General features: G+C 40.3%; 2 protein-coding genes across 4 annotated transcripts in view; one reads left to right on the top strand and one right to left on the bottom strand.

Annotated features, from left to right (window-relative positions):
- Positions 1 to 3748: 3748 nt before the first annotated feature.
- Positions 3749 to 6388, top strand: ssr3 (signal sequence receptor, gamma). The gene is made up of 5 exons (XM_038693909.1): positions 3749 to 3965; positions 4389 to 4515; positions 4899 to 4997; positions 5745 to 5876; positions 6194 to 6388. The coding sequence occupies exons 1-5, from the start codon at positions 3833 to 3835 to the stop codon at positions 6258 to 6260; spliced, it is 558 nt and encodes a 185-aa protein (XP_038549837.1). The 5' UTR covers positions 3749 to 3832; the 3' UTR covers positions 6261 to 6388.
- A 3457-nt stretch (positions 6389 to 9845) lies between these two features.
- kcnab1a (potassium voltage-gated channel, shaker-related subfamily, beta member 1 a) overlaps positions 9846 to 27881 on the bottom strand; it is a 149397-nt gene continuing 131361 nt past the window's right edge. For all 3 annotated transcript variants that reach the window (XM_038693709.1, XM_038693708.1, XM_038693710.1), the window contains exons 4-14: positions 25735 to 25814; positions 24530 to 24574; positions 21707 to 21751; positions 20726 to 20769; positions 20488 to 20574; positions 17509 to 17594; positions 15921 to 16041; positions 15496 to 15590; positions 12564 to 12684; positions 11935 to 12023; positions 9846 to 11747 (exon numbers count right to left, since the gene is read on the bottom strand). In XM_038693709.1, coding sequence (XP_038549637.1) covers positions 11658 to 11747; positions 11935 to 12023; positions 12564 to 12684; positions 15496 to 15590; positions 15921 to 16041; positions 17509 to 17594; positions 20488 to 20574; positions 20726 to 20769; positions 21707 to 21751; positions 24530 to 24574; positions 25735 to 25814 — 903 coding nt within the window. In that variant the 3' untranslated portion in view covers positions 9846 to 11657. The remainder of the gene's footprint in view (positions 11748 to 11934; positions 12024 to 12563; positions 12685 to 15495; positions 15591 to 15920; positions 16042 to 17508; positions 17595 to 20487; positions 20575 to 20725; positions 20770 to 21706; positions 21752 to 24529; positions 24575 to 25734; positions 25815 to 27881) is intronic.

Here is a 27881-nt window from a genome sequence, read left to right as displayed (position 1 = left end):
CTTACACATTTCCTCCTTTGTTCTATTTATCCATTCTTTCATGAAGTTGTATAACACAACACAACATCCTCACCCTCCTGGAACACAGCCATTTCTTACTATTTCTTTTGTCATGACTGTGCATCTGAAAAATGCTTTTTTGGTGTCACATGACCTGCAATTCTGACTGTGGCCACAATGCAGAAATTGCCTCAGCCCTACGCTGTTCCTAAGGACTTGATCAATGCAGCACTGCTAAAGACCTGAGGCCCTCTGAGACCAGGCAAACAAACTGTTTAGTGACAGGGCCTTCATAGATAGATTTATTAGTCCAGGACACAAATCAGCTCGTCAAAGTTCACCAATTGAACTTGACAAAAAAATTTTTACTTCATCCCTGTGAGCAAATACACTAACAGAGGCTGTATGAAGTGTCACAGTTTGACAAGATGGTGTGACTGAGCCTTAACTAACTGACTTTTAACGGTGAAGTTCTTGTAACAAAGCATGATTGTAAGTGTGCACGGCTTCATGTATTTCATTTCTATTGATTGCTAACTCTGCAAAGCACTATCAAATCGACTGTGTTTGAAGTGCTATATAAAGATGGCTTGACTAGACTGAAGTGTGCCAAAACACACATTTGATTAGATTGAGTTTGACTAAAAAAAAAGTATAATTTGTGAGATAAACAGTATTTTAAAGTCTCAGCTCCTTTTCAGCAGCAGTGAGAACAATAAAGCTGTGTGGTGGATCGCTCAGTTTCTTCTCACATTTCAGGGATGAAAGATTAATAAATGTTGTTCCTCTTACAACTATCAGAAGCCAGAGGATGTTGTGTGACCACACTCCTGCTCAGTCATACTTTTTTACCATTTGTGAATTATTTTTGCAGTGGTGGGGGACTTCCACAATATCCAACGCTGTGGAAAAGTATTTAGTTCAGTGACCACTTTTGTTTCAGATACCTTTTAAATCCAATAAGCCTGGACTCATTTAAATGAATGTCACACTCGCCTCATCAGGGTTGTTGTTTCTTTATGTGAGTTTGCAACTGTAGGTATTTGTGCTTGTATACTGGAAATGATCGGTAGCTGACGCTGCAGAAATATGAACACAGAGAAATAGTAAGTGCTGAGAGATTCATCAACTAACTTATCACCAAACACACACACACACACACATTGTTGTAGCATGCAGATGTAAGAGATGTAGGGCTCCTAGAGGTTAGTTTTGGGCAAGTGAGAGAAGAAAACTCAAAAAGAATTTGTCACTATGATAGGTAATCTGTCATAAATACTCTCTAGGGTACGATCAAAGTGAGCTAAAACATACCAGCACTGCCAGGCAAACTGTGTGTGTGTTTTCCTTTCCATGCGCTGTTGGCTGTGGCAGTCCAGTGTGTGTGTGTGTGTGTGTGTGTGTTTGCCCCTGTGGTTATGTCTGTGGTATCACCAAAGCCAAAGTAATCTGGCACAAACATACGCACTTACACATGAGGGAGGGAGGGAGGGAGGGAGATCACCGGCCTCGCCTGGCATTGTGTTGGCAGGCCTTTTGGCATCACCTCCTCCCCTCCCTCTCCTCCGCTTTTCCTCCCTCCTGCACCCCTGAAGAGCACGGTTAATCCCTAAGCTCTATCCCCATTTAAAGACAGGGACATCACGCAAACCTGCCTGTCTTCATTGTATATTAACACTCACACACATACATGCAAACCCATACACTCAGGCGCACGCACATGCTGTTTGCTCCTGCGAACAGAAGGAAAAAGAACAGCTCGGCGGGGGGTTAAGCACTGTGGTGGCAGCAGCAGCAGGCCGAATATCTGTCTGTTTTTTCCCTGTTTCTAAAATGTCTCCAGCGGCAAGCATGTGACAGGCTTGGAGGACGAGATAAGGAAGAGAAGGGATCCTCTGCTAATGGGTTGTGCATCTGTAGCTGCGAGGTCACACCATGGACTGTGGGATGTTTGTCAGAGGAGGAAGTGTAGAGGAGGAGTTTTATAAAGGATCCTGAATGAATATCTGTGTGCACTTGAAAGCAGTTCTAAAGCAGGTTGAGATACGGCCCTTTGCCATAGAGAGAAGTCACATTTACTCACCTGTCCATGAATGTTTTATTTATTGTTGTCCTTTTTGAGGGAGATATTGTTTGCTTATCCCTTTAGTCTCCAAAAAGTCTCTCCAGTCAGTCCAAACTTTTGCTGCAGGAACTCTGTCCCTAGTGAATGAGATCCACCTCTCTACACAATGTAAGTGCTCTTTTAGTACTTCTTTAGATCTGGTACTATAAGGGCTATAAGCACTGTGAGGCTGTGACCTTACTGTCCTTCATTGTTTAAAATCCTTGTGATTTAAGACCTGCAGATCTGGCACTCACTGCCAGTGCCTCAGGAAATGTGCTTCAGCTGAATACCTAAACTGACATGTACAGACATATACATGATGACCCCTAGTGGGCAAAATGTGAATCCTGCAGGTACTTGAGCTTTAGTGGCTCTAGTAGAAAAGTTTTTAGAGCTAATTCTTCAAACCATCGCAAAAATAAGATCTTAAATATGGCAGGATCTGTTTTTTCGAGTTGTATTTCAGTACATGGTGATGTGTACTAAAATTATTTTGTTGTGGAGTTTCCAAAAAGGAAGGCAGGCACATTTCTGTACTACAAGGAAAACTATTTTATCAAAGTAATAAAGCCTGGGGTGTGGCATGTTAATAATAATGAAGAATGTGCTGATGTGACTGGTATGAGATATTGTGGGGCAGTGAGCGCGATTCATGGAGAAGTAGGAACTCTACAGAAAAGAGGAACAGCCCATTTGATGTTTCATATCTTTTTTTGGAAGAGATTACAATAGGCAGCTTAATGTAATGCACATTTTCTAGTTAGAGTTCCAGCTTATAGGGGTCTTAGTTTTTTTGTTTAGAACAGTCAGGATGCATTTGTATTTTCCCCTTGAGTTCTCCTCTTATCACATGTTTTCTCTCTTATTGTACTTATCTTATTCTTATTCATTGATCGTCTCTTCTCTTCAATGTTTGTTCCGTTCTTCAAATGTTTCTACTCTTAAATATCAGTTTATAACACAACCCATGTTACAATATTTATGGCATATTTATATACAAATGCATTGTAAACTGTGTGTAACTTCATAAATGGATCAATTTAATGTAAAAATGTAAAGTAATATTAAAAATATAATTTAAAGGGCCAGTTCACCTAAATTACGTAAAAACACATTAGTGACATCTAGTGAATCATTTTGATTTCCTTTGCCCAAGTTTTAAGATAGAAACATACTTTTAAAAGTTAGGGACTATTTCTTCTTGACTATTGCTTCTTGAAAGCACTGAGAGTTTCCCACCCTTAACAAGCTGAATAAAGCTGTTATTGTTTTAATAAATGTCGACTACATATGTTCTGAGTAAGCTAGCAGGCAGCGCCAGTATGTTGTCCCTGCTCCACTTGAAAATGACAAAGTTCATCGTAATTTTTACAAAACGTTTCATCGAGGTTATTATTACGGTAAATGCTAGAAATCTCAGAGGTGAATAACTCCCAAATTGGGCAAATTAAACCAAGAGGAAAGTGAGGAAATATGGGTTTTTTGTTGAACTGACCTTTTGACGAAACAAAACTGTCAACAAGTGCAGTTCCTTTGTCATCACGCGGAGGGCAACAGGGAGCTGAAGCCTCTCCTTCATCGTCTTAGCAAACAACAAGAAGAAGAAGAAGAACGCCGGCGTATTTCCGGGTTTATGCTGACGCGTCCCTCTTGTCCTCGTACACCGACGTGTCAGTCTTCTTGTGTCCAGAGCTGAGCAGCAGCCACACCGGTCAATCCGCAGACATGGCTCCCAAAGGCAGCAACAAGCAGCAGTCAGAGGAAGACCTTCTCCTCCAGGACTTCAGCAGAAACCTTTCAGCAAAGTCCACCGCTCTCTTTTACGGAAATGCACTTATCGTCTCTGCCATCCCCATCTGTGAGTACCAGAGAGACCGGAGCAGCTAGCCGCTGCTAACTAGCTTAGCTAACACTGGTTCATTGGAGGAATAATCTCAAGGAAAACTGATTGTAATTATGTGCTTGTACCGCATACATGTTCAAAAACAGCACAGCATGCTAACACAGTATTATCAATAAGAACAATAACTGTCATTGGTAACTCTGATGTAAAGTGTGGTTAAATTACTATGTTTAGTAGTAAGTAATAAACAGTTTAGTTTGCTAGTAGTCTTTGTAATTATGCTTATTTTGTTTGAACTGCAAAATAAAAACAACTCCCAATAACTTAACTCTGCGTAGATTTTCGTAATTCTCACGGTTTACAGCATTTGTTTAACCAACACACTGCATACAGACTTGATGATTTCGCCAATAGTAATGAAAGACTCTCTCTTTCTAGGGCTGTTTTGGAGGATTTGGCACATGGACCTTGTCCAGTCAGCAGTTTTGTACGCTGTGATGACTCTGGTCAGCACCTACCTGGTGGCCTTTGCCTACAAGAACGTCAAGTTTGTTCTCAAACACAAGTAAGAAGCATAAACACACTACTCTGCATCTGAAGGTTTTACTGTTTCTCTTTCCTGTACATTAGTTGGATCAGGGGTGCGCTTATAATACTGTCACACTGCTGATGCAGATACTTTTTAATTTGATCATTCGATCGAAACAGAATGCAATATTAATTGGGGAAACTTTGAAACAATGTAATACTCTAGTATGCAATACGATTGTCGGTGCATTTGAACTTTTGCTAGGTAAAAAAAGTACCACATAAACATCACTTTCTTCTTATTAGTCGACTTCTGTCCACAAACTACAGAGCTGCTGTGCTTCAAAGTGTTTCTCAAGTTTGACTAAAGATCTTTCACTGACGCATAATGTGCGTGATCTTTCTCTTGTCATCCTCCAGAGTTGCCCAGAAACGTGAGGATGCTGTTTCCAAGGAGGTAACCAGGAAGTTGTCTGAGGCAGACAACCGCAAGATGTCCCGCAAGGAGAAAGACGAGAGGTGAGGGGTTTGTACTTTGAAAAAATCTTTGACAAAATAAGTGTTATATGGATCGGATATACCCAACACTTGCAGTTTGTGTTCATATCTTTCTTTTTCTAAAGTTGAAAGGTGATCCAAATAAAATTTGACTGCTTTTGCGGCGTCTCTACGGGACAGTCACGCTGTGAACCGCTATGTTGGTCTGTTGTTTTTTTCCTCCAGGTCACCGCGCATGTCATGTGACTGAAAACTATGAATTGCAAACAATGTTTCTGGCCACGCATCACTACTGCCTTTTTTTTGCTGCTTTGCTGTCCTCTTAGCTGGGAAACAGTTTGATGCAATGTTACATCTAAGAAAAAAGTGGACATGGAATATAGTTGGGGACATCAGCATTTTATTAGCTTAAAGATGTTGGTATTTGGGCAGCATTGGCTCAGTCTGTGGGGAACTGGAGTGCCACCGAAGTTGCCCTTGATCAAGGCCCTGAACGTAACTGCTCCCCGGCTGCTGCACAGTGGCTGCTCACTGCTCCTAGATAGGTGTTAAATGCAGAGAACAAATTTCGCATACTGTGTATAAATTGTATGTGGCCAATAAAGTTGATTATATTATACACAACAGCCGAAAGGAACGCATTAATAACAGGAAGGACTTTACAGTCTTCCTAGGTAAAAGTTTAAGAGGGGTTAAGTGAATGGTTCTCTGCAGTGCCCCAAGACACATTCTTACATAAGTGATTGTGTTTTTATTTTGTTTGTCTAGGATCCTGTGGAAGAAGAATGAGGTCGCCGACTACGAGGCCACCACCTTCTCCATCTTCTACAACAACACACTCTTTCTTGTCCTCGTCATTATCGCCTCCTTCTTCTTGCTGAAGAACTTCAACCCCACTGTGTATCCTTTTAATCGCACTGTACATGTGATCAGCACTCACAACATTTGGGATTAATCAGGGTCCAGGACGCTTTACACATACTGTACAATCAGTCATCAGATGCTCGTATTTAGATGGCTTCTGTCTTTAAGTACCGCTTTTAGATACACTTGAGTTGTTTGAATACGTTAGTTGTGACAGCGCTCGCGTGAAGTCCAGGAAGGCTGATGCTGCATGATTCCACACACATTCCTTCAAAATCTGAACTGGATGCATTTGACGAGTTGTTGTAGCTCTCTGTCAACGCTTTTTTGTCCTTAACTCTCTTTTTTTCCAGCAACTACATTCTGTCCATCAGTGCTTCCTCGGGACTCATCGCCCTGCTGTCCACAGGCTCCAAATAAGGAGAAAGATGGAGGAACGAAGGGGGGATTGGGGGGGAGGAGACAATTGGGTTATACTTAAATAAGATGGGTATACACTATATTGTTGTTTTTCACTTAAGTCAGGTTGGGGGGGGGGGGGGGGGGGGGGGGTGCTGGAATATCACATTTCAACTTCATGAAATTCATGATCAAATGTCTGGAGGGTGTTTCTCCAGGTCTGTCTTCTGTTTTTTGTAACAAATAAAGCAACCAGGTATACTTGTCCTGTGCTTGTATTATTCCATCTGCTTCAGAGACCTTTGAGAATACCATATTAATTGATTTTGTATAATAACCTTTTGCATTATATCGTTCCACTCCACAAGGTTTAATTAAACTAGTAGAGAGACTGATGTCACAAGCAGCAGTGAGACAATAATGATGTTTCCATTGGCAATGCATTTATTCATAATCACACTGTAGACTATTTACAGAGAAACCGCTGTCCAGGAGAGAAATAATACACTGATGGTTTGCACACAAAAACAAGAAGAAGTCTTTTCCATCCTCAAATGTACATGTTGTAGAAAGCAACACAGATCCGTAGAATAGGTTACACTACTCAACATTTGTATGAGAATTTATTTAGGTTAGTTTCACCCTGAACAGGACATCTTGGGTTAAATATGTCACATTGGTGGACTTTTCATGTTATCTGAGTTGTTTCTTGCTTCGTTGCATTTTGGCCTCCAGACCTATTTTCTAGGGTGTGAACTTAAAATGATCACTGTATGCATTACCTTAATGACATTTCATTTAGTTTATTGCTTGCTTTCCTCTACTGGAGTGGAGTTGCTAAAGACTTTTCTGACTACAAACTGCTTTATGAAGTGCATGGCTGTTTGAAGGAGAAGACACTGAATGATACAGCAACACAGTGTTGCACATTTACCTCTGATTAAACTGCTCCGGTAAGATAGTTTTGTGGAAACAGCCTAAATAAAGGCCAATTGCCATAAACAACACTATATATAAGAAGCTGTAGGGTGAGGCTTTTTTAGACAATTACCAAAAGGTTAACTAGACAAACTGTTATGAGGGTCTTGCTGCTTTGTTTTCAATGTTTTTTGTCCAAATGAAGTAATAGGTAACATATCCCAAAGATTATGCAATATGAGAATTTAAGAATCTGCATTCATAATTTTCCATTCTCACTTTGTTTGTAAGACAGCACCCAAATGCCAACACCAAACAACTTGTAATGAAAGACATCCCTGAATTTCTTTCCTCTAGCGGGACTCAAGTCAAGGCACTCTGTCAGGCAGAGAAGACTCCACACACGGCGGCAGGCCGTGTTCCAACATGGTCACTGACTCAAACTGATGGGCAGCTTGTTGACTTGCACACAAACTGAAAGTTTGCCACCACGAGGTACAGTAAAGGAAATTAAACTGATTTGACCTGAAAAGCAGACATGGAGCAAATATCCACTGACCAATTACTATGTTAGTGTATAGACCACATGTTGCTCTTATTTGAATAAATCGAGTGAAATGGGTGTAAGAGCAGAAAAATAGCTTCTCTGTGTTTTTTGTTAGTAAATGGCTGGTCGTTATGATGACTGAGTGAAAGTCAGGTCACCCTCCTCTGTATTTTCAAGTAGTCATAATGTAGGAAGTCTATTCATTATCTAAGGCCAGACTTCTTAAAATATACTGTGAGACAAACACTACTGATTGATCCGTTACAATATGTGGATCAGCATTTTTTCAAATTTCCTTTCGTTAAAATCTGGAGGGTGTTTATGCTTCAAGTCAACAAATTTACACAGAGGGCAAGACAGCGATTCAACTGGAACCTGGCCAACATTTCTGCTGATCTCTGTGATGGCTTGTTTTCCAGATGAGAAAGAACAAGAACTCATGAAGGCGACAAACCATGTAGCGTGAGGGCTGAGCCACCTGATTCAAGGCCATTGCTCAAGTTTGAAACAGAAGCTCATTACTTACAGAATTCTTTAAATAATGCCATTATTAATATAGATTTATTAAACTGACTTCACAATGCAAAAACAATAAACAAAATCGACCCTTCCTCTTCCTAAATAGTTCCATAAAATACACTCACCTAAAGGATTATTAGGAACACCATACTAATACTGTGTTTGACCCCCTTTCGCCTTCAGAACTGCCTTAATTCTACGTGGCATTGATTCAACAAGGTGCTGAAAGCATTCTTTAGAAATGATGGCCCATATTGATAGGATAGCATCTTGCAGTTGATGGAGATTTGTGGGATGCACATCCAGGGCACGAAGCTCCCGTTCCACCACATCCCAAAGATGCTCTATTGGGTTGAGATCTGGTGACTGTGGGGGCCATTTTAGTACAGTGAACTCATTGTCATGTTCAAGAAACCAATTTGAAATGATTCGAGCTTTGTGACATGGTGCATTATCCTGCTGGAAGTAGCCATCAGAGGATGGGTACATGGTGGCCATAAAGGGATGGACATGGTCAGAAACAATGCTCAGGTAGGCCGTGGCATTTAAACGATGCCCAATTGGCACTAAGGGGCCTAAAGTGTGCCAAGAAAACATCCCCCACACCATTACACCACCACCACCAGCCTGCACAGTGGTAACAAGGCATGATGGATCCATGTTCTCATTCTGTTTACGCCAAATTCTGACTCTACCATCTGAATGTCTCAACAGAAATCGAGACTCATCAGACCAGGCAACATTTTTCCAGTCTTCAACTGTACAATTTTTTTTTCAAATTGTAGCCTCTTTTTCCTATTTGTAGTGGAGATGAGTGGTACCCGGTGAGGTCTAATGCTGTTGTTGCCCATCCGCCTCAAGGTTGTGCGTGTTGTGGCTTCACAAATGCTTTGCTGCATACCTCGGTTGTAACGAGTGGTTATTTCAGTCAAAGTTGCTCTTCTATCAGCTTGAATCGGTCGGCCCATTCTCCTCTGACCTCTATCATCAATAAGGCATTTTCGCCCACAGGACTGCCGCATACTGGATGTTTTTCCCTTTTCACACCATTCTTTGTAAACCCTAGAAATGGTTGTGCGTGAAAATCCCAGTAACTGAGCAGATTGTGAAACACTCAGACCGGCCCGTCTGGCACCAACAACCATGCCACGCTCAAAATTGCTTAAATCACCTTTCTTTCCCATTCTGACATTCAGTTTGGAGTTCAGGAGATTGTCTTGACCAGGACCACACCCCTAAATACACTGAAGCAACTGCCATGTGATTGGTTGATTAGATAATTGCATTAATGAGAAATTGAACAGGTGTTCCTAATAATCCTTTAGGTGAGTGTATAAGCCAGGAGCCAGAAATTTAATTCTGTGACAGGGTAATGCCAGGCTGGAGGAGGATAGGAGGAAGAGTGACTCAAAACGCTGCAACTGCTGCAGTGATACCACAGAGGTGCAACAAAATAATCTCTATTTACATCTTATTTATATATATTAGCCATACAGTACAGTGAAGTCCTCATATGCAAGAGAGGCTTCTTCAAGGTTTTTCTTATGTTACAAGGTATGATTTAACATTTTATGTACATGTAACATCCACATAATTCTCCAAACAAAAACAAGATCTCGAAATGTCAAAATAAAGCTCATATTTATTAACTACTCTAAAATAAACACTGTCATCTTTGCCACATCCCAGATACCTTGTCTATAAGCCTCTTGGTGCCATTAGCAAGCAGTTTCCGTAGTTACTATAGCCACAACCGGCCAGGAGGGCAGTCATTCTTTTATTACAAAGATGTATTATATTTACTTTAAGTCATTTTCTGCCAAATTCATTGAGGAAAATCAGCAGTGCAGGTTCTGTTCACAGGAAAAGGAGTCAAATGTCTCCATAATAAATGCAAACTGAGAGAAAAGTAGTCCACTTTTTTTTGTTTGTTTTTGCAAAGCGTTATTTCTCTCTCTTATTATCTAGTGAAGCGGTTCATCAAAAAGACCACACAGGGGCGACATGCTTCATTCTCTCCTCTAACAGAGTCCCTCTGACACCGACGTTCCTCTGCTTCACAGGCGGTCAAGGACGGTAGGCAAGCTTGCAGTATTTTTGATCAAACTCCTTTGTGTTGTTTACTTATGTGCTTTGTAGAAAAGAAAAGAGAGGCACACTATAGCAGGAGAAACATGCATCTGTTGGTTAATACGCTCAGGATTTGCAGCCTATAATATCTACTGAATACTTTTCAGTACTACACTAAATATGAGAGTACATTTGGACTGAGTACATTTGGTAGATAGTAGAAAGCTAATTCAAGCTAATAGGGAACTGGTTTGTTGAGGCCTCATTCTTGAAGCTTGATTTTTCAAGAAGTTTGAGCAGGTCACCTTGTCACTGCTAAACCTCACATTTCATGGGAAAATAAACGAGATATTTTATCCTACGACTTGAGCGTGCACCTCTGACACAAGAGGTGAAAGTATTGAGCTCATATGGTAATATTATTTGCTGCACTGCATAGCAATTTTATAAAATCACTGACTAACTGACGGGGACGTTCATGCAACTAAAGCTTCTTTGTGTCCCCTTTCCTAAGGTATCTCTGAGTTATAAGTCTAAGGTGCTTGCATCGATTATTTCTCATGAATAAAATATGTGCTCAATATGAATTTTGTGCTCAAATTAAATTACTTGTGGGTGGAAGTCTGGACATTAGAGAGGAAGGCTAGAGACTCGAGGGTCTGAGTCATCGGACGTGAGTGGGTGAAGTGAATAGGTAACATAACTGTCTCACTCAGCAACTACTGTCAAGATGCCCTTGAGCAAGGCACTTTTGCTTTAAATACTCCTGCACTGCTTTTCATACTGTGCTGCTCAAACTGTAAATGTGTGAAATGGTTTTAAATGTGTGTCACAGACTATTAGGAGCTGTTCAAGCATACCTGGCCATCTAATAGAAGTGGAAATATCTATTACATTTCTTGATGAGGGCGTTGTGTTTGGAGTTGTAATGCTCTGGGTGTTGTCAGCATGGCACCGGATATGAACTGTAACATGGGCAAGACTAAGTTCTGCATAGTTATATTTGAATGAACAGGTGCTGAAAGGGTTAACACCTTGGTTGGGGAGCACAAAGTTTTGATTTACTCAAATGAGCTAAGTTGCGTTTGAGGCTGCAAAAAGCTGAATTTAAGCAGTGTCTCTTGGCTGAGCTGGACTGGACCTGAGATGAACCTGGTGGAGCTGAGTCTCAAACAGACAAGGTTACGGTATGCAATGCTGGGCTTAGCAAGACTCTCTGTTCCAGGCTGAAGTGGACTGGAACTGAGTGGGGCCCAAGGAGAGGACCGTGGACTTTAACATTGAACGGTGTGTCCATGGTAGCAGTATGGTTACGTAGGTAGGTGAGTAGGTAGGCTGACCTCTCGGTAGTCCACCTGCCAGGCCTAAGAGCGGTAGTCCTTCTTACTGTACGGTCTGTTGCCCAGGATGTGGTCGATATCAGACACCACATGAGACGTCATCTTAGGGAGGACCTGCGCAAAAGGTAAAGAGCAAAACTGAATTTGCCTCGCAGGGAGGAAGCGGGAAATACAGGGAAGCAAAAAAATACAGAGAATCACATAACGTTTTGATCTCGAAATCAATAAAGCTGGAGTAGAGCAGTGGAGGAAACTAAGCAGCGAGAACACCTGAACATAGGTAAAGACAGCATGTTCCCACCTGTATGGCCCCGAGGTTCTCAGTGAGCTGTTCAGGGTTGGATGTTCCCAGAAGAACTGAGCTCACGCCTTCATTTCTTAGACACCACGCTGGAGAGAGAAAGAGATGTAGATGTTCACACAGCACCCACTTGAGGGCGCACTGCTGCTTATTATCATTTTATCTATGATTATAACAGACCACAAAAAACTGGGCTTTTAGTCTTGTGCTAGCTCTTCAAGGATCCTTATAAGACATTTATCACAAAGTCGAGTGTTAAAAAGTCAAATCCCTTTGTTTCATTCAGTCCATTTACGACAAATCGTAAACCATACATTGCTGCCAGACATTTTTTCAAAGTACACCACAAATCTTTTAATCTTTGAATGCCTTTACTTCTACCTTCCAGGCAGCTAAGATATTTTATCAGTGCACAGTAACACAGTCAAAGCACAGTTAGATTTGAAAGGTCTTTGTTTGTGTGTAGAAACTGGAGGGAAAATCAAACCCACGAGACAAATGACAAGCAAACACAGGAAGCGTGTCAAGGATAATGTGAGTTTTTTTCATGTCAGGCATTAAAGAAGGTGCCTGTCTGACTGCTTCCACTGTTTGTTATGAGAAGGGGAGGGCGACCAGAGATGTCTTACCGACAGCCAGTTGAGGCAGAGTGCAGCCCAGCTTCTCTGCAATGTGGTTGAGCTCTTTCAGCTTGGCTTGTTGCTTCCTTCCATCCTCACTTACTATTTTCTCCTTCAACCACTGATACGACTGGTGGGAGAGAGGAGGGGGTAGAGATTAAAAGAAAAGAAACTAAAAGTAGAGGCAGGTTAAATAATGGTAAGTATGTATGGAAGTATAGACAAGAGAGAAAAAAGGAAACTGGTACTGGAAGAAGTACTCTAAGCTCTCCAGGCATGTTGCATAATGTAAAATTATTGACTGCACATGCTGAGAATTGGCTAAGGTGCTACAGAACTGGCTTCATTTAATTATTTATGTCAATAAAGACAGCTTGTATTGATTTGTTTCTTCTACACAGGGCACCAGGGCCACAGGCATACTGGTTGGGGCTGATAATATGACCCTGAAAGGTGGGTTTGACTACTTTTTGAGACGTTTCGAGCCATTCTTCACCCAGCACTCACACACCCTGCTTCCCTGTATCGGGAATAGTTAGACATTTTGAGTCTATTACCTAACCTCCCTTAAATCTCAAAGTTGTTTTTACACTTCTGCTTTTGCATTGATTAAACAAACAACACATAACATGTTAATTAGTGCGCTCGATTTTTTTAACCTTTGGATAGAACCGGGGCTAGCTGTTTCCCCCTGCTTTCAATCCTTATGTTAAGCTAAACTAACCAGCAGGGGTCAGTACCTTCATAGTTAACGCAAAAACATGAGTCTTCTCATCTACAGGGTCGGGTTTGAGAAAGGTGAAACACTTAAAATGTTCCTACAGTTCATTTCTCAACTAAGGCCTTTTTGTTTGTTACAATGCAGTGAAGAAAACTGCCTTAAAATTACAAAAACAATGGAAATAAGATTCACAGTGATATCCAGTGTAACTTTACTAAATGTGTCAACTGCTATGGCGTATAATCAAAAAGGTGTTGAAAGTCTTCCGCAGGGATTCTGGCCCATGTGTATGTCACATTATGCAAGCCTCATGCAAGAAGTTTCTGTTACTATTTTTTCGTATGGTGGGCTCGTACGAGTGTACCACGTCATGACCCACGTAAACATGATGAATGTCTTTTGTGTGTAAATGAGTGAGTTGATTCAGAATAGTAAATTAGCATAACTAATGCCCCAATAATACCATATAAGGCTACGAGTCCTGCCCTATATGTCAGGAAGTGTTCATTCATGAAAATGATATCGAAGTGTAATAAGAAGAACTTCATAGTTTGGAGATTGAAGTCCTGCTTTTGGACATCTATAAAGGTAAGCCTATCATTTTTGCAGCATATTAAGCGGAAAGGGCTGGATCAATGTGTCTGTCTGCGGAGTTGCGGCTCTAACAACTTTCCCATTTGCAGAAGCACAGCCCGTGGTAATCAACAACCATTCATCTGTCTTTGCCAACATATCAGCACACTGTCACTCTCTTCTATGGGCCTGAGGGACTAAGGTGTCCAAAAGATTACACTTCCAGCTGACCCTGTTATATAAAGCCACAAATTAACCTTCAATTAGTGCATCATTTAATGAATTGTAATACTATAGTGTCATAAAACAGCATCAATAGCAAATTCAAATGAATGATATTGTTTAGCTATATCAGTTAATTTAGAATTATATTATTCAAATTGCAAACAGGATAACTTCAACATAATTATGAAGTGTAATTTATATAAGATTTCAATTGCTTCAAAGTAATGAAATATACAATCCATAATAGCGGGATAACAGCACACTAATTGCACATGACACCTTTGACAGGTCGGGACTCCTAAATTGTGTTCGTATCTAGGAGAAAATTCAAAATACAAGGCCCAATGTCTTTTGAATGGTGACCAATTGCAGACATGCACTGCTGAGGTTAACAAACCTGCAGTGATTCAGCTCTTGAAGCACTAAATGTGTGTTTGCATGTCCCTCACATACATCCATACATTCAGGCTGGTTTCACAAGCAACCTAAAGATTTTGGCATTGATATATTTCTAAATAGTTAGCCAAATTGAAGTTAATCAGTCACAACAGCAGTGTCTACTTGTGACCCCTTGTTACAAGTTGGGTTTCATTGTGAGCTATATTTGTATATATTAACTGACCTATGATTCCCGTGCTGCCCCCTACCGTTGACGTTTTTTGTGACCTGTCCAAGTCCCTTGATGAATAGATAAACTGACACCCATCCAGTGGGAATCCAACAGGAATCCCGTGACCCACAGGAGTACCCACAAGAAGAACATAAGACTTAAAGGACTCTATGTCAGGGTTTAGACGTGACTGAGTATTCAGTTTTGTGTTTTCTTTATGTTCAGGGTGTTTTTTTGTTGTGGTGTGGGGTTTTTGTCTGCAGTCATCTTGGCACCTGGCTCTCCTCCACATCTGCAGCTGATCATCTCATCACCTCTCAGCTCTTTAAGCTTCTGGTTTTCTGAGGGCCGGTGCCTGATTGTTTTTCGCCATCTGTGGTAACAGTTGTCGGCTGACTATCTCGTACTAGTTTATCTCGTGTTTAGTGACCTTTTTTAAAGAAGAAAACACTGTCCTTGTTGAAGCACAGTTTCCAAGGATTCTTCATGAAACTAGTCTCATTTTTGAATAGTCTTTCCTGAAAGTGACACTAATTGAAGTGGATTTAGGTGTTAAGGATCAAAGCGTCCACTTTACATTTATTAATTTAGCTGACGCTTTTATCCAAAGCGACTTACAATTGCTATACATGTCAGAGGTCGCACGCCTCTGGAGCAACTGGGGGTTAAGTGTCTTGCTCAGGGACACAATGGCGGATGTCTCACAGTGGGAATTGAACCCAGGTCTCCCACACCAAAGGCAAGCATCTTATCTATGACTTTGATTCACATAGACATTCTTTTTTTTTTTCATTTGAAGTTAGCTCGCCTACCTTCATGGATGCCCTGGAAGATTCAGGAATGCCGTTTTCATATTTTCCCGTGATGATGCCACACGCCAGCGGTGACCACGTCATCGCCCCAACTCCTGTCACCATGGGAACCATCAGGAGTTAAAACAGGAGGAGTATTAGTAATATGTGTCAAAAGGAAGAGTGTAAAAAAATGTGAGAGAACAGTGCCAGGAAAGTGAAAATGTGAGAAGATGAAAAAAGATGAGCAACAGAGAATGATGGAGATAATTTATCTGCATTTATTAATTTATGATAAACTGACTGCAAGAATGTTCTGACCACAGGATGCTTGTGCTAACTTGTCTTGGGACAAGAAGACATTTCATCATTGGGCACTGATTGACTGATTCACCACAATACTGCACAACACAAACACACACAAACAACACACAAAGAAAACTTGCCTATTTTGTGGTAAAGTTCAGGCAGTTGCACTTCTACTTTCTCCCTCTGGAAGAGATGGTACTCTGCCTGCTCACACACTGGAGGGATCAGATTAAACTGTCTAGCCACCGAATACGCCTCCTAGAGATAAAAAAAAAAAAGGGGCGAGAATTAATGGCTGCTTGTTATGATGCTGGATCTTAACTTTGATGAGCATAGAGAAAGAATGAGAAAAAAACCCCGATGATGATAGGCAGGAGCAAAGGTTAGGAGTGATGGATAGTGCTGGGAAATTCAGGGAAGTGATGGGAGAGGGAGGGTGTTAATCAGCTTGTGGGGAACATGGCGCTAAATCAAATGCAGCGCTGAAAGTAAGTCACCCAATCAATATTCCATATCACAACTCATCACATTCAAATTTCCTTCCATTTCATCTGAATCTCCACACGTCCTTTGAGAACACATGCCAGAGGAAACACACACACAAACGCGTTGGGTAGTAGGAGGGGGAATCTACTCAGCATAACGCAAGGATAATGTCGGTGCTTTCACTCAACTTACAAATTACAAGTTGCCCTTTTGTGCAGCAACCTATGTCATGCGCCTCGAGCCTGTGTCTGCATGTACGTCTCTGTCTGTGTACACTGAACTGCTGCCTTGTCACGTACACTGCAAAGCTGTGTTTACCCCCTCGTCATTACTGATGCTATCTAAATTACACGGCTTTCATCTGGGCTTGTGTTCTACAAAGATATCTGCTCTCTTTCACAGAAAGAGGATGTCAACACATCACGCTGGGCTTAGTGGGGGGGAAGGGAGGGTGATAAAGACACCAGAGAGAGACAGATGAGAGAGGAGAGAATGGGGACCTTGAATGTCACTTCAGGGATGTGTTTATTTTTTAACTCTCTGCTGTGGCTTTGCACCCCCCGTATATATTCATTACTGTAGCGAGAGTTGAAACGGGAGGTAGATTGATTCTGATAGGAAGAAGACACAAAGCCAGAGGAAGCCATTGTGCCTCTGTGGGAACACTTCCTAGAAACAGCTGTATTTCCTCAAACCTTTAGTCTGATTTTCCAGTTTCCTCCCATTTCCTGTTTAATTTTTCGTTCACTACCATGATTATGCATCAGCAATGTGTCCAAGATGGTACAAGATAATAAGCTGCTAAAATGGGTCTTAAATCTGTTAAGGTATAGAAACCAGGTGTGCTTTACTCTATGGGTCTCTGGATCAACAGTCAACAGCTACTGCGTTGCGAGTTTCTGCCAAGCAAAGTGGCTATCTTCTGTTGTTCTGAGATATTCAATTAAAGTTTATTTAAACAGCGCCCGTTCATAACAGAAGTTGTCTCATTGCACTTTTCATATAGAGCAGGTCTAGACCGTACTTTTGTCTCTGTAAATAATGTTACTTTGTAACTCAACCCAACAAAAAACTCCAGCAAGTTTCAAACTGTTGTACAGCAAGTCAAGCAAGTTAGACAAAAAAGTTTACTGAGTAACTAAACAATCCAATTGAATATTCTTTTTTATTTCAGTGCTTTTTATACAAAAAGACGGTTGTCATGAGCAGAAGTGACACCAGAAGCTCCTTGCCGCTTACCATGATCTCCATGGCCGTCCACCGAGACGTCCCCCAGTACATCGCCATGCCTTGGTTGATCACATAGGTCATGGCCCGAACAATCTCTGTAGATATATAAAGACAATGAACAACTTATTAATTGACTCCACCCTGTGCAGACAAAACACTAGTATGTCTTTCAAAAAGCCGTAACAATTATCCTCAAATGCTCCTGTCACTTTTCACATTCAGTTCACTGCACTCAGAACACATTCATCCCCGCTGGATCAACCCACATTCAAAATGAGTCCTTTAGGCTATGTTCCTGAGACACTGAGGAGACACAAAAATCTCAATGTAAGACAAAAATATTTTAATTAATATTAAAATAGTTTCTTTTCTTGTTGTTAACAGGAACCAAGCTCAATGTATAAATTAAAGCCAGTATTCACTCAGTAGAGGTAAAGCATCACATTTAAATTTTAATGGACTTCATTAAGGCTTAATAAGTGGGAATGGACACAGTAGAGATTAATGTGTGGTCCAAACTTACAATCAGTTTGTTCTTTGTGCAACAGTCAGGGTTTGTCATCAGTGTTACTCAAGAGGTGGTATTAAAATCATGCAGAATTTATTTAAAAGTAACCACAAAAAAATCTTCAAACTAAGAAATCAAATAACAGGATCTTTTAGACCATGATTTCTTATGCATTTCTCATATACATGAGGTGGTTCCCAACACACTCCACATATAGAAAGCAGAAAACAGTGGTGCCACTGGAAGAGAAAGTGATTGAAAGAGTGCATTCTGTTTGTTTGCTTTTTCCCCCCACAAACGATGAGGACAAAGAACATCATTCACATGCTTGACGTGACTTGAACACATTCTGAATCCACATTAGCCAAGCCAAATGAAAAGACAATGCCAAAGACAGAGAGAGAGAAAGAGACGGACGGAACCCAGAAAACAAACAAACAAACTGAAAAGAAAAATGAAATAGAAACAATGAGAAAGCAGGCGTTGGGTTTGCCGACGCAGTCAGAAGTCGAAAACAGCATGAAAACAAGAAAGACTAAGAAAATTAAAAAGCAAGCAAGACAAAAAGTGTGGCCTTGAGAGCACACAACTTAGTCATATTGTTCCAATTTTGTGATGCACTGATGAAGTTAAAAAAACCCTCTGCAGAGGCCACCTGCCTCCTCAAGTCTCTCTTACCTGCTGACGGCTCATCACCCAATCCCTAACAGCTCTGGGGACAAACTAACAAGCTCACATTCTAAAGCCCCTCTGATCACATTCAAGCTGCTGCATTTTTAATGATGCAGTTAGCTCCAACACTGCTGTCTGTGCGAGCCAACTGCAGTGTGGGCCAACAAAAACTCAGATAAGGATTGTCATTAAGGTTATTCATCTTCGCCCTGCGCTCACTCCAATTATACTGCAATCCTTCACTGTGGCAGGACCCTTGTATTTCACGCTGCATAACTGGTTCATGGCAAGACAACAGAGTATGAGGGATAAGAAGGTTGAAGAAAACACTGACAGAGAAGAAAAAGTTTAGCAACACAAAAGAAAGAAATAGAGGATAGAGAAGTTAAAGAAAAGATCTGCAGAAGAATATATAATCAAGAAGACCTAAACTTGAGAAGGCAGGTTTTTGTTTCCCCTTCAGTTTGGTAACTGATAATTAACAACCTGAAACACAGATGTCTTACTAAACACCATCCTGTCAAGGGAAATAACACAGTATTAAGAACAGCATACAATTCTGTCTCTTCCCTCTCTCTTGGAACTACCGCCTTCCTCTCCATCCCTCTGCCTGCCCTCCTGCCACCCAGCTCCAGCATGCCGTGACTGTGCACACTGCGCTCACATTTAAATGCTATCTGCCTCAATTTCCGGCCAATATAACAGGAGAGAGAAGAAAAAATAAGGGAGTGCAAAACTAGTTTCATGGAAGAAAGAGCAATAGATCTAATAGCTGAAAGAATTCAATAGGAAATGAACAGTGAGTGCAGATGGTAGGACAGTAGAAATCTATAAAGAGCAAAAAGAAAGAAAAGTGGACAATCAAGGTCTTTCTGTGTGTGAAATATCATATTGTTAGACTATCTGCTACACTAAGTTATGTTTCCATATAACAGACTTAATATCCCTTAATGTTGTTTATATATGTTTATATACACTTAGCATATCAGTCTATAGTGTGATCTGAGTTACAAAGACTTAATTTTCAGTCAATCTGGCCTTTTTAATTACATTGAATTGCTTAATTACATACATTTTAAGCCCAACTGTAGGAAAGCAGGAATTTGGAGCAAAGAAAGAGCAAAAAGCTAATTCAACATCCTTATTGATTAGTTGCGAGCACTAATTATTGAGGTATTGTGAGAAAACCCAGAGTTAATGGGCTTTTGCTGTAGAAGGCAATAGCACACAATAATTGATGACGACTAATCAGAAACCAATACCCTACTGATACGCATATCAATAAGCAACTTCTGCATAATGAATTACACAGGGTTATCTGCCTCATACTGAAAAGGGCCATTCTGCAGGTGTAAAACAGGACTTCTAGACATCTAGTTCAGTATAACATGAACACTAAACACACAATGATAAAAAATATTTCACTGTGTTTCAGGCTGAGACATGGTGTGGATAATAAATCCACACCATTTTGTTTTCTGTCTGTCTAATTTCTCTTGCAAGAACACAGTTGCCTTCCAGCCAGTGAATATCAAGCCCCTCTCTCTGGTGCTCTAACAAAAAACACACCAATCCTGAAAGGGTTTTTGTTTTTTACATGTTACAAAACTACGGAGACATCGCAATTCAAGTCACAGGTCACTCAAAAGTAGATTAAAAACTGTAATTGTATTCTAATACAAATGATATCAACACCTGACATCATAAACCCAGACACTCTGACCTCAGGGCAAGAGACAGAGAAGCATCTAACTTACAACTTGATTGGCGTTTTAGGTATAAAGGTGAAGGTTGATTGGGTGACTCACCTTCCATGGGAGTATTGCTGTCTGGGCGGTTGGCAAAAACTACATCTACGTACTCCAGCTGCATCCTTTGTAGAGAGCCTTTTAGACCTGAGACACAGGGGGATGTGTGGGGGGTTGAGATAGTGGAAGGTGATTCAATTGACACAACCCAGCACCGTGAAGGCGGAATTTATTTTGTTGTAAGTGAAAAAAGCCTAAAGTTGTTGTTTTGTTCATCTTGTGTGTGTGTGTGTCTTACCTTCAATAATGTGTTTCCTTGAAAGTCCTCTCTCTGTCTCTGCTCTGATGGTACAAACACAAACCAATGATAAGCCACACTGTACACTAACCAATGCATTTTAAAGTCCATTTAATTTAGTTAATTCACTTCAAAAAATAAACTTGCCAGTGTTTTATGTGTACATTTTATCCCTCAGACAAGACTGCCATTAGAGTTAACTGTTTCTGTGCATTTGTCTCCAACAAAGTCAATGAGTGAACATACTGTATGAGAGGCTGGATGGACCCGTAGCCAAAAATCACAGACGTGCATTAAATTGACTTGTTGAGGGGGATGACATGTCCCTATCAGTCTAGAAAATAGGTCAGTGCACTTTCAACTGTTCAGCATCGTTATGCATCCAAACTCTGAAGGATAAAGGACTGAATTCTCCTCACGGGAATGAAGGAATGCTCAGGAGCGGAGAGAATAACTTTATCCTTATCAGCAGAGCCAGTTGGACAGTCTCTGCCAAGGAGTGTTTGTATGTATGTGTGTGTGTATGCTATAAAACAGATCCCCATCACCATTCCAGACTCAGCAGAGGAATTGGTTGTCTTTGAAATAGAGTTACAGGTACATATTGAATGTAAAAAGTGATATAAAGACACAACCTATTTGTGTAATTCATTGTTTTTTTGATATTCTTGACTGATTATCGATTGATTTGAGAACTCATTTGTTTTTGTAGGCTAATCATTTTAATATAGCAGGACTTTTACCTTGACTTTCTCATATTTTATTTTAATAAGTGTGACTGAATTGTAGTTATATGATGTTGTATATACTGTACATCATTTGTTCTCAGGTATCTCTCATAAAACAGATCTTGATCTCAATGAGACTTCCAAAATAAATACAGCATAACTAACTCACTAACTAACTAACTAATTAACTAGCTAGCTATTCACAATCATCTTTCAGGCATGAGAATTACAGTGTAGAGACTTTCTCACTTACTTTCCTCCCCAGTAGAGTTTAGTTGTAATGACCAAGCTGGAGCGCCTGTTAAAGTGCCGAGAAAGATACAGAGAGAGAGAAGAAAGACACAGCAGAGTGAGTGGTACATTATGCATTGTACTCATTGTATTCTCTTATTTAGACGTACAGGGGCTCTGCAAATACATCTTTCCTTGTTACCACATCTGGTCCCATCATGGATGTGTTTATTCACATCCTAAAACTTTTGGACTTATCAGTGAAACACATTAGGAGATTTGGGTGACACCTTGTCATTACACGTCTGGTGCTCTGTTAAATGATTAAACTGTTAAATTAGCATCACAAAAGGAGCGCAAACATGGCTTACTGTCATCACATTTAAGGATCCACTCAACACATAATTTTCAGGTACAGAGGTACAGAGTTGCTGATTTAATGTGGACATTTCCAAAAGTGAAAAGTATTTGCAGACTTGAGTCACATGTGACACGTGACTAACATCATTCTGACTTAAAAATATTAAAAAACAAGCTGCGCTGAGAGTTGTGTGTTACATTAGTCATTTATATTTCGCATAAAATCTGAACTAGGAGTGAAAGGTGGATCAACATCATCAGTACCGCCTGTTCTTTCTTTTCTTTCAACTCTGTAAACTCATGATGACACCCAGAGACTGAAATGTCAAGTTCAGTGTGTCTTTACTACACCAGCGTCACGCTTACTGGTGTAATGTAGTCCACTCATGTGGCACACCTAAGGTAGTGTTTATGTGAAAACAAATTAACGATTATCAGGTTAATCATTATGGGTTATTGTATATATTTGCGTTTTAATTTAAAATAATTGGTGTTGGACTAATAGAGTGAGGTATGCAGTTTTCTGTAGAGCAGTGAGGCGGAAACTTTACCGCGATGATGGCATGTTGGTGCTACGGATACTAGATATTCAAAGTTTACGGTGGGAAAGTGTTGCGACGGCTCCTGTACACTGAAGATATTTTAGGTGTTTGTTTGATAAGAGGTTTATAAGCAATATGCTCTATGGTAAAACACAACTTGCTAACTTGAATACTGACGTCTCTTTCTGTTAAATATCGTTAAAATATGTAGCATAAGCACTTTCTAGTCAATACATTTCAGGGAACTGTAATTATTACAGAAGTTTATTGTCAATTCTGACACATGAAAGGGGCAGTATAGGCGATGCCCAAGATATTAGACGTGTAAATAGGAGTGTAAAAGCAGTTACATACTGTGAGAAGAAAAGGTATTTAAATTACTAAAGATGTTTATTGGATGTGAAAGTCAGGGGAAATGTGTTTATCACAGAAACAGTAACTGACCAGAGTGAGAAGATGTTTTTTTGAGACGGTGAGAGTGTTGAATATGTGATTAAGCTTGATTGGACCTGGACATTGAACTTGAAATGCTTCAAACAGAAATGTGTTGTGTTAACCCGGTTTTGAGTTGTTTAATAAAACAACCAGAGAAGCAATCTGGAACGAAACGCAGACGCACTGTATCTTCATTGCTCCTGTTTCACCTGCTTTCATACAGGTTACATATCTGCTGTTGAGGTACCTATCCCTGGGACCCACAACACTCAGATTAAAAGCAGGGTCACGTATTACAACTTCTGAACCGATTATAAATATGATTTGGGCGTGACGACCAAGTCGGACGAGATCGGACCAAGTTAGACCGGGTCTATTCCAGTCTGGGTCAGCTGGTGTTCACAGTCGGCTGATAAAAATCTCATAGTGTATGATATGTAAAGAGCTTAATCTCAAGTCTTCAGATCCAGTCGCTGCCAGGGATTTTTTAAAAAACATGTTTGATATTTACGACTGACAACTGAAATGGCCGATCTCATCCAAACTCTGCTCTTCTCTGTCTTCTCCTTTTTTTGGCCTTTTCAATGCAAATGTCACTGCATATAAACAGTGCAGGCTGCTGGTTGCCATCCACGTTTGAACTGATACAAGAACACGTGACATTTGCGGTTCTTACGGGATTTGCTGTGTTGTCTAAAGCCAGACCTCCAGTGGTTACTGCCATGTCATTCAGTCTGTTATTTAGTGTGTTTGCTCAGTCATAAGGTTTACGCTCCTTCCTGACTGTCAAAGACTAAAACATCTGAGGAGGTTGGTGGAAACAATCTTTATGCGTGGTTTGTCCAGTCTTTGTGGGTGTCAGCTAATCTTCAGGTTTGTCTGAAGCTTAAGATGCGCAATGATGGAACAACTAGTAGACACAGTGAGAAGAGATTAGCAGCTAAGTGTTCCCGCATTAGAGCTGCTTCATACTGACTGATGTAACTGTAACAGAGAGAGGCTCCAGCAGTTACTTCCTTTGATGTTACTGTAACTCCTCTCCTCCCTGTTTCCTACAGAGTATATAAATAATAAAAAACTGAGCATGTTTAAATAACTCCATAAAGGGAATATTTGAAATTCGTGGAAAGAAAGAAAGTGCCTGCAGGCAATGTATCTGTGTGCCTGGGTGTGTGCAGAAATACGTAAATTACAGTAAAATAGGAATACAGTCTGATTTGAAGAAACAAAAACAAAGCCCTGACAAGGCAGAGATCATGGTCAATATGTCAGCATCGCTTAATATTTCTCACTTCAACATCAAACATGGATGTCTCTTACACACACTTACAACACTAACACATGCGTTTGCACACACATGCATCTTTCATGCGCGCATCACACACACATACACACATACACTTCTCTCGCTGCTTTCTGCAACACGCACACACATCGTCCTTCTCCATCTTTCTCTCCCTCTCACACTCAAGTGATGCAGCCGTCACACACATTTGTGTCACCATTACCTCCAGCATTTCTTCTTGATAATGTTTCCGAGAATGATTTCGGCCCTGCAAGGCAACATAAATGAGGTGGCGTTATTGGATTGCAGTTTGAATTCATAAACACTCCCTCAACAATATCCGCCCTGCGCTTCATTGTCACTAATCTAAACAGCCTCCTGTGCATTACAAAGATGGCAAACCAGTTTGCTCATGAATTAGCAGCTAGATGGTGCGTTCAAAAAGTATTTGATACTTGATACTTTTGATAAAAGTGTCAACTTGATGGAGGCTTATGTTTGACAACATTTGTGTTTTATTATTGTATATTTTAATGTATTCTGTTAGCTTATGATACAGCAAAAGGAAATAATTCTTCAGTGGTCCTTTTGGTGTTTTAACAGCATAAAGGTTAAACTCCACTCACTCTGGACTTTTGGAATATCATTTCTCAATTTTTTTTAAATGTAGTGTCACTCTGCTGTGACTTCTCCTAAATTTAAAAATCATTTTCTTACTGATCCCTGATAAAGCTAACACAGGGTGGAGAGATACTCTGCAGTAGATTCCCCTTGATTGCATCAGTTTAAATTTAAAGTTCAGAGTGATGGCTGTCATGCTACAAAAATACAAACAAATCCTATAATCCTAAACATTAACCTGGAATTCTGCATGAATATTGATATTTTACACTTCTCCTCACATTTAAACAACATCCTAAGGCACAGTTTACTTATAGAGTCACAATCAAAAGAATTTGAGTCTCACAGTAAGTGTTTAAACCATCCTGCCATGGTTTTGGGTTTTGATTGTTATTTCCTGTTTTATTTTGATAGAATATTTCCTCAGGTGGCTTGTGGGACTTTACTTCCTGTCTTTGAGAGTTTTCCCACCCTGATAAGTTTCACCTGAATATAGTTATCCTCCTCCCACACGTGTATTTACTCCGTGTGCTCCCCTTGTCTGTTGCCAGTCGTCTTTGTTTCATGTCAAGCAAAAACACTCCAGACCTTCTGGTTGTTTCTCACTTGACTAAATGAGTGGAATAAATTGGACTCTACATTTATGAAACCCTTGTGCTAAAAAGAAATTATAACTAAAAAAAAAAAAAAAACTTCCCGTAGCTACAGTGGGGCCAAGTGTCTGCACCTGATCACACTAAAAACTGAATAGGTTGCTATGAGCTCAACTGAACTGCGAACGAGTTGACAGGTTCGTATGACACCCACCTTCCGCCTGCATAGACCTCAGCAGTGTCGAACAGGTTGACTCCACTCTCATAGGCAATAGTCATTAGCTTCTCTGCAACCTGGCAAGAGGTCAGGACACACACACACACACACACACACACACACACACACACACAAAGAGAGAATACGAAAAGGTCAGTGTGTATAATTTTCATTAATTTCTATTTGATCTATTTCTTTTTAGGTACTTGTCAAAGGTTAATATTTATGTGCCCCAGCTACAGTGTCTGAGCTTTACAAAAAACAAAAATTGAAAAAGGTGGCACACCATCAAAGCAGTGCAGGTTTTTATTAAACTATGATTTACTATCAGGCCTGCTTCAGAGGATCATTACTGTTTAACTGTATGTCACTTTTTTACAAGACAATCAAGACAGGGACTTAGAAGAATCCTTACAACAGACCACACACAAAATAGAGGTGTAAACTCTCGAATAGCCACAAGATGCAAGTAAAGGGACAGATAAAGACCAGGCCAAGCAACAACCTTTTACAGAGAACGGGAATAGAACCACTGTATCATTTATCACACAAAAATTAACGTAAAATATATACAATGATTTAGTAAGTAAAGCTGGGACTAACTGTTTTATTTCTGAGGCTGAGCCCTGCAGTTTCTCTCCCTGGATAGCACACTTGTTGTCTTTTGTGGTTTTACCTAAACTTTCGGCAGAATACAAGTAATTTACATACTAATGTGTTTTACTGTCTCTTTACTGTACTATTCAGTATATAGCACCAACCAGCTCACGTTGAATGGATTATTACGTGAATATGCACAGAGTTTGATATTTAGAATCTGAGTTTTACACTCCACTCAAGGATACACCAAAGTCAGCACAACAGGGATTGGGGATTGCCACTATAATTCTTCGAAACTGCTTATCAGACAGTGGAATAGCTTTGGAATCTTCCTCTCTTAGTATTGTGAAACTTTCCAAAACAGATAAGACGACATTTACATCCACTTCTCGCTGTGATTGGCCAGCTGTGCAGAGGCGAGAAAGTAAGCCAAGGTTTGAACTTCTCTCTCAAGTTTGTTTTCCATTCTTTTCCTGCCATTTTTTATGTGAACAACAGAGTGCAAAACTATTATTTTTTAATTTCTGCATAACACATTGTACTCACTAAACTCAGCAAAAAGAGAAAGGTCCTCTCACTTTAAACTGCTTTTTTTCAGCAAACTCAACATGTGTAAACATTTGTATGAACATAAAAAGATTCAACAACCAAGACATAAACTGAACAGAAATTGAAAAATGTGTCCCTGAACAAGGGGAGGTCAAAATCACCGTCTGTACGCTGTTAGCGTCTTAACGACTGTGATTGTACTGCAGGTACAATAAAGTTCTATAAAGTTATTTGGATGTTTACAGAAACAAAACAATGTCCTGAAAAAGGGACATTTCTTTTTTTTTTGTTGCTGAGTTTAGTTCTGATCGAGCATAACCCAACCCTTTAGAGCCCTCAGGTGGATGCTGGGGTGGAGGTCCTATTGCAAGAGGTGTGTTGGATATGCTGCAGCAAGCACAGTACTGTATGTCCTGTGTGAGTGTACTGCAGTAGAGCACTCAGGTAGTCTGCCTGAACTCACATGCCCAAACAGAGCTTGTGTGGTTGTACTGTAAAACTCATGAAGTGCAGACTTTATTGTGGGATCAAAGTGTGACTATCTGTAATAAACAAATAAATAAATACTTGACTCTACGATGTACGGTAGTGTCAACTCATTCCTCTTTAGTTAATAAGTGCTCATGCTTTATAAAATTGTGTGCAGGGCATATATGCAGATATCCCTCCATATTATTGCAGACACAGTGTCCATAAATCATCAGACCGAGATCCAATTTCCCCGTGGTGAGTTATATTACATGGGGACTTAAAGTGAATTTGCCAACATTTCCCTGTTGAGTTGCGCATGAGTTGGTTAGTGAACGTGTGGGGACAGAAGGGTGTGCACATGGTGCGTGTATGTTTGTGTTTACATGTCTGCATGAAATCTGTTTGTCTGCCTTTGTATATATGCCTTCAAGTGCATGCACAGTATGTAGGTGTGTGTGTTGCTGTTTCAGGGGTGGCAGACAGCGGAGGTGTTGTTTCTAGAAGAATTTGATAATCTCTCCTCT

The sequence above is a fragment of the Micropterus salmoides genome, unplaced genomic scaffold (genome assembly GCF_014851395.1).
Source record: "Micropterus salmoides isolate LMB-PRFRI ecotype aquatic unplaced genomic scaffold, ASM1485139v1 Ms_hic_scaffold_3, whole genome shotgun sequence".
NCBI lineage: Eukaryota > Metazoa > Chordata > Actinopteri > Centrarchiformes > Centrarchidae > Micropterus > Micropterus salmoides.
The sequence above is the reverse complement of the archived record's forward strand: the minus strand, read 5'-3'. Positions and strand labels throughout refer to the sequence as shown.